The 11,472-nt window shown below is 48.2% G+C and overlaps 1 protein-coding gene across 1 annotated transcript; it reads right to left on the reverse strand.

The window, feature by feature from the left end:
- Nucleotides 1-1,279: 1,279 nt before the first annotated feature.
- Nucleotides 1,280-11,383, reverse strand: cdh26.1 (cadherin 26, tandem duplicate 1). Its single transcript, XM_037478244.2, has 19 exons — nucleotides 10,354-11,383; nucleotides 9,467-9,508; nucleotides 9,267-9,359; nucleotides 9,013-9,168; nucleotides 8,787-8,931; nucleotides 8,535-8,704; nucleotides 8,302-8,430; nucleotides 8,023-8,208; nucleotides 7,676-7,944; nucleotides 7,231-7,376; nucleotides 6,918-7,148; nucleotides 6,620-6,841; nucleotides 6,044-6,168; nucleotides 5,896-5,970; nucleotides 5,340-5,396; nucleotides 5,171-5,245; nucleotides 2,727-2,765; nucleotides 2,528-2,599; nucleotides 1,280-2,340 (listed from the first exon to the last, which is right to left on the reverse strand). The coding sequence occupies exons 1-19, from the start codon at nucleotides 10,378-10,380 to the stop codon at nucleotides 2,128-2,130; spliced, it is 2,472 nt and encodes an 823-aa protein (XP_037334141.2). The 5' UTR covers nucleotides 10,381-11,383; the 3' UTR covers nucleotides 1,280-2,127.
- Nucleotides 11,384-11,472: the final 89 nt, after the last annotated feature.

The raw sequence follows: 11,472 nt of genomic DNA on the forward strand, positions 1-11,472 counted from the left end.
TTAAAGTCGGTGAGGGAAAAGCAGAGTGGGGAGTCACGAGCCCACTCTGCCGAGGCCCATGCTTTGGCCCTGCCGGTCAGGTGTGTCATCATAAATGCTACCTTGGATCTTTCGGTGGGGAAAGCATGAGGAGTCAGTTCAAAATGAATGGAACAGTCAATGAGAAAGGTTTTGCATAGTCCCTGCTCCCCCGCAAATTTCTCAGGGGGGGCTAACCTTCCTCCAGACCCATGGACAACCGCTGTTGGGGGAGGAGCAGCCTCTACTGTCGAGGCCCTGGGGGCTGTGGTGTCCTGGACGAAAAGGTCACGCAGACCCTGAATTTGGGATGAGAGTAGGCTTATGTGGGAAGCCAGTGACGTCTGGAATTCCTCCTGACGGGAAAGACGGGCATCTTGGGCACCCAGGGCTGCCGCCATCTGTTCTGCCTCTGCTGAGTCCATACTGGCCTGAGTGTTCTGTCAGGACCAGATTAAAATGAGGACTCAGATGCAGAGGGTTTGGCGTCTTTATTCGCGTCGTGAAAAAACAAACGGCTATGAGCTATCAGCGTTTCCGACGAAAGTTAACAAACTAAAATCTCTCTTAAACGAGGAAAACGAACGGCTTCGAAAGCGCGCTAAAACTAAATCTAAGAAGCTCAAACAAAAGGTCACTCTTACTCAGAGGAAAAAACAAAAGGGGTAATCATTCCGAGACAAGGCAATGGTATAAACAAATCCTGTGGCTGTGGCGAGGCTTGGGTGAACGCACGGTGGTACACTCAGGCACAAGACAAAGGGAGACGCAGACTATAAGACACATGAGGGTAATGGGAAACAGGTGGACACAATCAGGAATCAGGGGAGACGATTGGACTGGTGACATGAGGAAGGGCAAGTGACCTGAAACGAGAGGAAGGTTACTACTTTCAAAATAAAACGGAAATGACAAGACCAAAACATGCCGACAAAAACCCAACTTGACCTCACCCTGTGACACCTTGTGTATAAAAAAGACGTAAACCTGCATAAAACCCCCAAATAAATGGATATTTACTTGCACCTTTTGATCTTGTTTGACCACCTTTCCTCTAAAAAGAGGCCCGTTGTCTTGTCAGGTTCGTAACCGTAGCGTGTAGAGTTCTTAAATGCCTTTGTTTCTGCCTGCATCAGGTTTTACGTTTCTACAAAATACACTTATCACAGCGACTTGTTTTTCTCATTTTTATTTTCATGCAACCAGAATGTTACACATAACCTCGATAACTAAAACCCAATTAGAATCGAAAACGAAGGACTGAGACCAAAAATCCATATTTACAATGTTTGCTGAGGACTAAAGCCGCCGCTTACTTTCAGCAACCAGAGGAGTCGCCCCTCATGGACATTAGACAGAAGGCAAGTTCAAACAGTTCTGCGCTGGCTTCACTTTTCTAGCCCTGAGGTTGACGCCTTGTTTAATCACAGAAGACAATCAACATAAAAATAAAAACAGACTTGTTTTTGTTAGTGGCAATTTGTTTTTGAAGTGGTTAACGACACAGAAACGAAACAAAAGTAAATTAACTTTCGTTGATATGCAAAGATTTCAGATGATAGACACATAGATAAAACAACGACAGAACTGGGCTACGTTTTTTCTTTGTACATAGTCCAGTACAAATGCTTTACCAATGTATCAGATTATTAACCCGTCCACAAAGGCTCCTCGGTGTTGTAGGAACAATACAATGGATCAACAAATTAAAGCTGCTCCTCATCAATAAAAGACTTCTCTAATATACAATGAAATACTCCACTTTCCACGGATGAACATACAGCATAAAACATAAAAGAAACACCCTCCCTGACACAACTGCACTGACACTTGCCTACAATCACTCCTAAAGCACCAGCAAGTAAAAAAACAACACACCCAGTTCCTGTCAAAACCCAACCTTTCAAAGGCACCCATGCACAACAGTTTGTTCAGTGCTCTAATTCCATCTTCAAGCTGTCAAAATACAGCGCTTATGACGTAACCGTGGTTCCTGGGAATAATGCAAATACACACAATATCTGACTCACAAAGGTGTGTTTAAGTCCAAAAGTAACCATTGATCTCGCCAGTCCATTATCTCGAGTAGTTCCAGTCCAGCAGTGGGCTTTAAAGCTGTATGTTCCTTTCTTTAATCGTCTGGTGACAGATGCCTGCCAAGTTCTTGAACTTTGGTCCCAAATCATTCAGAAACATCAAATCGTCTCCCAGGTCGACGAGGGACAGCTTGTCAAGCGACTCGGCTCTGCTCCCTTGTCCCTCGTAGGCATACCGGTGAGGTTGGTTTGCTGGCTGCTCTTTGTGCTGTATCTCTCCCATTCTCTGCAGGATTGATGAATCATATAAAGATTTCAGGGTCATTTTGTCGTACATAAAACCGTATATACAAAATATATATATCAAGGCAGTTTGGAAGATTTGTTTTATATTTCTGGGACCCCAGAGCTGTGAACAAAGTGGGCAGCTGAGCACCAGAGTCCCTTTATAAAATCCTGGTCCTGGTCCATACCCTGTCGATGAAGTCTGTAATGCAGTGACCCGATACAAGGCTTACGGAGCGGTTGTATCTTGAGGAGCCGCCCTGTTCAGAGAAAGAGGAGGATTCTTAGCTGTTCACGGAAACCTTAACGTACTGAATACGCATTAGAAAGTTTTGACGGTGCAGTAAAAGATGTTTGTATTTTATATGCTACAACAGCACTATTTACCTTATGGCTGTTCATCCTGTTCGACGCCCAGGTAGAGTACTGAAATTAAGGAAATGAACAGATTCAGTCTTTGCCACCCTCAGTTGAGTTAACGCTCAATGAATTTGTGGATTGAAGATCAATAAGTAACTGGACGTATGGTCAGTTAAACTGCCGTATTAGCACCTAAAGATCAATAGTGTCACGGTTTGGCTTCGCTTCCGGTTTTAGTTTGAAGTTTCATGTCTCTTGTGGTCCTGGGTTAACTTCACTTCCTGCCTTGTCTTGTGATTGCGTGATTGATTCCACCTGTGTCCAATCACCTGCACCTCCCTTGTGTATTTAAGCCCTGTGTGCCAGTTGTCCTTTGTCGCGTCATTGTCCATGTCAGTCCTCGTTGGTGCACGTTCTGCTTGAGTTTTGTTTGAATAAATAGCACTTTGTCGGAAGACCCTGCGTCTGAGTCCTGCCTGCCTGCCTGCCTTCAACCTGCACCAGCCGATCGTGACAGAATGACGCGACCATGGAAGGACTCAGCAGGGTTCGATTGGGTACACCCAATATTGGGAGCCCGAGTCACCTTTGCGGGTTCCCGCAGGAATCCAAAGGTGGTTCGGCGGGGCGCTTGCCCCCCAGCCACTCACGAGCCCTGGTTCCCGGACCTTGAGACCCGACAGCGGCGGCGCCGTCCAAACCGTCCGTCTCCGCCCGTTCCGGCCCCCAGAGTCCAGTCTCCGCCCGTTCCGGCCCCCAGAGTCCAGTCTCCGCCCGTTCCGGCCCCCAGAGTCCAGTCTCCGCCCGTTCCGGCCCCCAGAGTCCAGTCTCCTGGCCCGTCCCCACGGCCCCTGATCGTGCCCCCTCCCTCCCATCCCTTGGTCCTCTCCCCCCCACCCCTGGGGGCCGTCTGGGATCCGGCCCTTGAGGGGGGGGTGGGGTCAGGGGTTGGGCCGCCGCACTGCTCGGCGCCCCCCGCCACGACGACGCCGGAGCCGCACTGCTCGGCGCCCCCCGCCACGACGACGCCGGAGCCGCACTGCTCGGCGCCCCCCTCCACGACGACGCCGCAGCCGCACAGCTCGGCGCCCCCCGCCACGACGACGCCGCAGCCGCACTGCTCGGCGCCCCCCGCCACGACGACGCCGGAGCCGCACTGCTCGGCGCCCCCCGCCACGACGACGCCGGAGCCGCACTGCTCGGCGCCCCCCTCCACGACGACGCCGCAGCCGCACAGCTCGGCGCCCCCCGCCACGACGACGCCGGAGCCGCACTGCTCGGCGCCCCCCGCCACGACGACGCCGGAGCCGCACTGCTCGGCGCCCCCCGCCACGACGACGCCGGAGCCGCACTGCTCGGCGCCCCCCGCCACGACGACGCCGGAGCCGCACAGCTCGGCGCCCCACGCCACGACGACGCCGGAGCCGCACAGCTCGGCGCCCCAAGCCACGACGACGCCGGAGCCGCACTGCTCGGCGCCCCCCGCCACGACGCACGGCCGCCGACCCGGCAGACCCCCCGAGACCCTGAGGCCCGGCCGCCGGCCCGGCAGACCCCCCGAGACCCTGAGGCCCGGCCGCCGACCCGGCAGACCCCCCGAGACCCGGAGGCCCGGCCGCCGACCCGGCAGACCCCCCGAGACCCGGAGCCCCGGCCGCCAACCCGGCAGACCCCCCGAGACCCTGAGGCCCGGCCGCCGACCCGGCAGAACCCCCGAGACCCCGAGGCCCGGTCGCCGACCCGGCAGACCCCCCGAGACCCCGAGGCCCGGTCGCCGACCCGGCAGACCCCCTGAGCACCCCACGCCTGGCCGCCGCCCCGGCAGGCCGCCGGACCTTAGCTGTCGGGCCCCCACCCTCCCTCCCCTTGTCTGATTTTTTCCGGTTCTGCTCCCCTTTAGGACCGTCTGGAATTCGGTCCTTGAGGGGGGGGTTCTGTCACGGTTTGGCTTCGCTTCCGGTTTTAGTTTGAAGTTTCATGTCTCTTGTGGTCCTGGGTTAACTTCACTTCCTGCCTTGTCTTGTGATTGCGTGATTGATTCCACCTGTGTCCAATCACCTGCACCTCCCTTGTGTATTTAAGCCCTGTGTGCCAGTTGTCCTTTGTCGCGTCATTGTCCATGTCAGTCCTCGTTGGTGCACGTTCTGCTTGAGTTTTGTTTGAATAAATAGCACTTTGTCGGAAGACCCTGCGTCTGAGTCCTGCCTGCCTGCCTGCCTTCAACCTGCACCAGCCGATCGTGACAAATAGTAGTCACATGTTTTAGTATTATAGTACTTAAGTAGACACAGTGTATCCTAAAAGAAGCCGGTTCTTTTAGAAACTCCCCCTGCTTCAATGCAAATATGAGAGTGCTCCCTAGTGGGTTAAAGGAGGTTACGCGCAGACTTTATACAAATCACAGTTGTCAAAGTAACCTGATAAAACATCTGTAAAGAAAAACCATGGTAATCACAGAGGCGCTCACTCACTGCGCTCTGCATGCGCTGGCTCCCGAAAGCGTCTCTTTGGCGGTGCGTGCCCTGCGAGGTCATGTTGGAGTTCACCTGTAGAGAACATACAGTCGGGGTCAGGACAGCGACAGGCCCTGAACAACACCAACCATGGGTCCTTGAGTCTACTTGCAGGCCTGTTACTCACCGTGGTGAGTGTTGCGTTGTTGTATATGTACGTGTCCTGGGCCATTGGAAGAGCCTTCTGGGCCATCCAATTCAGCACCGCAAGAACAGTAAAGCAACAGAGGGGTGGCAGAGGTGAAGAAAAATGGTAAAAACATATTTTTGTTTGAGTGTTCAATTTGAGAAATCTAGCTCAACGCTTGGAAAAGAAAACTTGGAGGTTCATAACACATGAACAGACACTTTCACACGTGTATGATGCTCTGTGGTCAAAACAGGTCAGGTAATGCCCTTTTGCGACGCCTTCTTTATATCAGGTCATAGTACTGCTCGAGGTCCCTGCCTGTTACACAAAGTTGTGCAACCCAGTTAATGTATCACATACCTGTCTATCTGCTGTCCCTTAAGTTAAACGATCAAAGTAACTGTATTTTAGCTGTCATTCACCTTCCAGCGGGATTAGGAGCTGCATTCTTTAAATCACCAGCCGTTTTTTTTTTTTTTACGGTTGAGTCCAAGCTGTGACTTGCCCCTAGACTGCAAACCAGATGGCTGTGAAAACGTGGGAGGAGGAGTACCTGCGCGTTGCCCATTTTTAAGGCCTCAGTCACAGCTACGTTGTTTGTGGGAGTCAGGATCAACGTGGGCTCACCCTGCAGGGAAGTCACAGCGACAATAAATAGATTGACTGGTTTAGTAGCATGCTGTAATTCGCCCACAACCCACCGTGCTCGTGGACCCCCCTCCCTCTTGGTTGTACTTGATGAGGGTCTGGATGCCCTCGTCCTTCTCCGTCGGCATGTGCTTGAAGTCCTTGTCCCCATACTGACACTTAAAGAGGAGGAGCAGCACTGCAGACACGCATCAGAAGAGTGTTAAAACAACGTGGATACACTGGTTCTCGAGCCAACGCGCAAGTGTCATGTTGAGCTAAATAAGAGCTGAGACAAAGCCGCTCAGATACCAGCAGTAGAGATTGTGGTTGTGTTGAAGAGCCTCCAGGTGTAAATGTGCGCAATGGAAAAAAACAACAATAAAACAGGTTCATGATAGGCTAGTAGTTTGTAACATTCACGTCAACAACAGAGCAGAAGAGCACCGTGAATTAAGTGAGGATTTGATGATGTCCTGCATGCTGATTCCAATCCTCCAAGCTCCAAGCCACGAGTTAAAAAGATAAGCTAAAGACACAGTTGCATTTCATCTTAAGAAATGGTATATTATAATGTTAAAAATGTGTTTTTTGTGTCAAAACATGAACTTTATGATTTTGTACATTTTGCCACTGATTACCATACTCACACAACAATGAGAAAAGTCCCAGGAGGAGGGGGCCGATGCCGGCTGCCCCCAAGCTGGATGAAGGCGGCTTTCTGCTGAGGCAAATGACTCCGTCTCCACAGTCACACACCACCACCTGCACCGTGTGACGTCCCATGGAGTTCTGCTGGTCCTGGATGACCAGAGACACTGAGTAGTTATCCAACGGAAGTGCCTTCTGGCTAACGAGGCCGCCTTCATAACCTGAAGGAGGGATGTGAAGAGAGGTGTGAAGTGGCCCTTCCATTTAAAAAAGGAGGGTTTTCAGACGTGTACTGACCAAAGGAAGGGTCTAGTTTCCATCGCTCCATCAGAGCTTTGTCGCCACTCTCCAAGGAGAAAGTGAAGGGGCCGCTGAAAGGATTGGCATCGGGGTCCCTGGCAGGAACCATGACCTTGTTGACACGGTTCGCACACATAATCACGCTCTTGTTGGCCAGGCTCGGCTCGTTGTCATTGATGTCCCCCAGGTGGACCAGAACAGTGCAGGTACCTGTTTGTGGAGGCTCACCTAGGAAACAAACAACACTTTGTTAAGAACGCACTGTCCGTCTCTTGTTTGATCCGAATAAACGGGGAGCGCTCCTTTGTACCAGTATCTATGGCTCCAATGACGATTTTGTAAATGCCATCGTCATTCACAAATGACGACTCTCTGTCCATCTTCTTTGTTGTTGTGATTTTTCCGGTTTTCTTATCTATGGTCACCCAGTTTGCTGGATCTTCTAACAGCACATGTCTGATCGTACGTGGGGAAAGTGGAAGAGGAGCAGGACAGATTATCTAAAAGCATTCAATTGATAAGGATGAAAACTTAAGTTGTCAGGAAACTTTCCATCAGAAGCTGGATGTTACATTCGTAATTAGATCCAGATGAAGGAATAAGCTGGTTCTTGCAGATACATATTGGTAAATGAAGTCCAAAGATGCCTTTGGAGTCACAATTTTGGTCAAATCCTTTATGGTATTGGCAACCAGCTGACAAATCCAGAATTCAGAATGTGGTACGGAAGCATATTTTTGCATGTGGACACCAACCTGATTTTGGACACATCAGAGTCGGGGTCGCCAACCTTCGGAATGAGCAGCACCTTTCCCGGCTCCTCCTCCTCTTTCTGGTACACGTCAAATGAAGCTTTGTCATAGAACGGTGGGTCGTTGACGTCGATCACTTTGACGGTGACGTTGACTCTGTCTGGAGAGGGAGGTGGGCCAGCCGGCGATTTGCTTTTACAAACAAACAACGGCTCCTCGTTCTTCACTCCGACCACCAGGTAAGTGTAACTGGTCGTCTCAAAGTCCTTTCCCTGAAAACAAACGCCGCAGTTTAGTTGGCTTTATGTACTTTTACCATGACCCGCTCTCAACGAATGAAGCAGAATTACCTTGATGACACTCAGTATACCCTCATTAGTGATGGGGTCGGTTTCAAGTTTGTAGTTTCTCGCCTCGTTCCCTTCAATGAAGAAGTATTTGGCCCGCCAGCCGGGAGTCATCGGAGTGTCTTTGTCGTCCACCGCAATTCTCAAAATATCGTCCTTGGTAATTGATTCTAGCACCTCGGTTTGGTACTGGACAGACGGAACAGTTTCATCTTTCAACATTGATTCTAAAAATGTAAACAAAAGTAAAGTAATAACTCATGATAATAAAATAATGAGTGCCTTCTTCTCCCTGAACGTCGGAAGATGACTGTTTCTGTCAACAATGTTGAGAGTAATGACAGCCGTGGAGGAGAGAGACGGCGTTCCGTGATCGCGCGCTTGAACAATCACTTCAATCTTCTTTGCTTTCTGAAACACATAGAAACACATAGGTAATTTAATTTTACATTGATTTAGTGGAAATTTAGTGTGTGTGTTTCCACATGTATGCAGCGAGGTACAGCGAGTCTCACGTCGTAGTTAAAGCATCCTTTCAAGGTGAGATGGGCCAATCCGCCAGAAATCTGCTTCAATTCCATCCTGGGCTCCTGCGGGCTCTGTGAAACTATACTGACGGTGAACGTAGAGTTGGGCGAGTTTTTCTGATCTATGTCTCTGACCATCAGCTGAATCAGGGCTTCCCCTTCAAGGAGTAAGGAAGCAAAAGAGTTTTAGGAGTGACAACTGGCAGATCGTTTGCACCACAAGACCTCTGCGCTGCTCACCCTCTTCTGCATTTTCGTCCACATCGCCTGTTAGTTTAGACACAAAGACTGGCGGGTTGTCGTTGATGTCCTTCACTTCGACATTGAAAGAGAGCTCTCGGTCTACCGTTTGACCTGTCTCTTTCGACACAACATCAAAATGGATCTGTGGGTCAAAGGTACAGATGTGAAAGAGGTTCGTAATGGTTTTATGAAACGTTGTGGAACACACGGATGCGTCGCTCACCTCGAAGAGGCTGTATTTCTCCCTGTCGACGGATTTGTGGGCGTAGACGACTCCGGTGTCTCCATCGATGGTGAACACTCCTTTCGGTTCCTCATCCACGCCCATCCCACTAATGCGGTACTCTTCCCCTGAAGCAGCCTTCTTGTCATTATACATCTGGGGTGCAGACATGCCCGGGGAGTGTTTACTGTTCACTTCATTTTGCACAGCTGGGGTATTGACTGGTTATTCAATTTACAAACCGATGTCCTCACCGTTGAAATGGCCTTTGGGAATGGCCCCTTATCTTCTTCGTCTAATTCAATTGTAGACAGAACCCATCTTCTTTTGGAACGTACCAAAAGTTCCTGTTGAGTGCAGAATGAAAATCATTGATGCAAGGTGTAACATTTTCCCTTGGAGGGAAAACATGGAGTTTGGATTTTCTATAGAGGAAGCAGTTTGGCAGACTGACCTGGTTCCCACGGCGAGACTCTACCAGGGCTGCTAGTGAAACCTACAGGAGGAAAGTGGGATTGTAAAACACCCGTGACAGCTCTTATCACGCTTCGTTCAATCCTCACTCACTGTGAATATATAAGTATTGGGATTATTTACGCCTTTTGTTATTTAGGCAAGATGTTTTTTTTGCTCTATGCGTTTAAAGTCGCACGTCCCCCACTAAATATTTTTGAACGACGCCTATTCCTAATGTTGAACCACGTGGCCCAAGGTCAAAAGTTAAAAAAGACGTTGACGCTTAGAATTATCTGTTAATTTGCTTAATTTTTGACAGCTTTGGAAGGAGGATTTTTCCGTCTTTTGGATAAAAGCTACAATCTAACTGACTTGAGTGAATAAGGATAATGATTACATTATTTATTTACAAACAAAGCAACAGAAGCAAGTAGTTTAAACAAATAGCTTGACGGTGAAGTGAAACAAAATAAGCAAAGAGCAAAGCCGTGTCCCAGTGAACTAAGCTGCAACAGAGGTTTTGATGGATATTTGTAGGGGATTAAAGGTGTTAATGAATCAAGCTGTTAAAGCTTGTTTTTTACTTTTTTGACAGTTACAGTTAAAAGTAAATAAGGCTAAACGCCACAGGGTTAGAGGCTGTGGACGTGTTCATGTTACCACGTTCACATGTTTGTGTATGTAGATCATTTAACTCATAGAACTGGTTCTGCTTGAATACTTCCTCATGTTTGCTGCTGAAGACTTTTTAACCAAGTAGCTGCATTCATCCCGTTATTGTCATGTATACAACTATTGCAAAGCACCTACAGCACCCAACATTTGTAAATAAAACAATCAGCTAAACATTGAATTACAATCGCAAAACTAATCCAGAATGCCTACCAACAGAAGCAGGGAAAGGGCCTTCATCCTCGTTCACTGATGTCCGTGGGAATGATCCAAGAAGAGTCGAACGAAGCTTGAAGAACGGAGGAGGGCCGAGGAGACAGCCCACATTGCCCGCAGGCTACAGGTGGGCTGACCTTGCAGGCAACAAAGGGCTGTCATTACACACTATTTGCATATAAGTGATCCGTCGAATAATATTAGAGCAAGACCAGTTGGAGCTTTTGTGTAAGTATAAACTACCTGTGTGTTTTCTTCTCTATCTAAATGGATTTAGTTTGAGGTACAAAAGGGACTTTGGGGGCTTTCTAGCTGTGCTGAGACAAAAATGCCTCGGCTCAGGTGTACGCGGCTTCGGTTCCGTGGCTCACGTTACCATTTCTTATTCATGACCGACCTGCATTGCATGCAATGGCAGTTTGAAATGACATTTAAAACCCAATGGAGAATTATGGGGCCCTGTGACAAACCATCTGTCTGTCATACTCTGTCTCTCAAACTCTGTACATTTTTGTTCTTTTGTACTTACAGATTGTAGGATGTGCGAGTCTAGACATGCTGTACCCTACATTCAGGAAGTTCAGGAGGTTGGAAAATATAGTTCCTATCACCTCTTCAGTAACTCTCGGTTTTTGCTTGTTATTATTATTTATTATTTCACACTATAAAATTAAGATTGTTTGTTAAAAATAAATTATTTTACTCTTAATTGAAGTAGCCAGAGCAGAGTTCCGTGTTAAAGCAAATGACAGTCTTGAAATGATAATGTAAATGTCAACTTGTGAATTAATTAACTAAATAATGTCACAGCCAAGATGTTGGGGATCCGTCGAATGCTGGAAGCAATCTCTCCATGTAGTGTGTGTGTGAGGCTTTTTTAATAATAAAAATACATTCGCGTGGAGCTTAGTGGCTTAAAATCTTCAAATTTGGATTAAATTAAATGTAGATTTGCAATAATTCTGAAAAAGAGTTGGGAACCATTAAGATGGTGTGACATAAACAATTCTGTTACATCCTTCTGATATTATTCCTGAAGAAATCTTAATCTGAGTAATCTAAAATATAACAATATATCTTAAATGAAAAAAAAAGCATAAATGTAGCTTTGATTAA

This window comes from Pungitius pungitius, chromosome 1 (assembly GCF_949316345.1).
Source record: "Pungitius pungitius chromosome 1, fPunPun2.1, whole genome shotgun sequence".
In the NCBI taxonomy this organism is placed as follows: domain Eukaryota; kingdom Metazoa; phylum Chordata; class Actinopteri; order Perciformes; family Gasterosteidae; genus Pungitius; species Pungitius pungitius.

Excerpts from the sequence above, each read along its gene's own strand:
- cdh26.1 (XM_037478244.2), bottom strand. The coding sequence starts at position 10,380 with ATGAAGGCCCTTTCCCTGCTTCTGTTG. Across the intron at positions 8,705-8,786 it reads GGACGAAAATGCAGAAGAGG|GGGAAGCCCTGATTCAGCTG; the intron begins GTGAGCAGCGCA and ends TACTCCTTGAAG. Across the intron at positions 6,842-6,917 it reads GAAACTAGACCCTTCCTTTG|GTTATGAAGGCGGCCTCGTT; the intron begins GTCAGTACACGT and ends TCCCTCCTTCAG.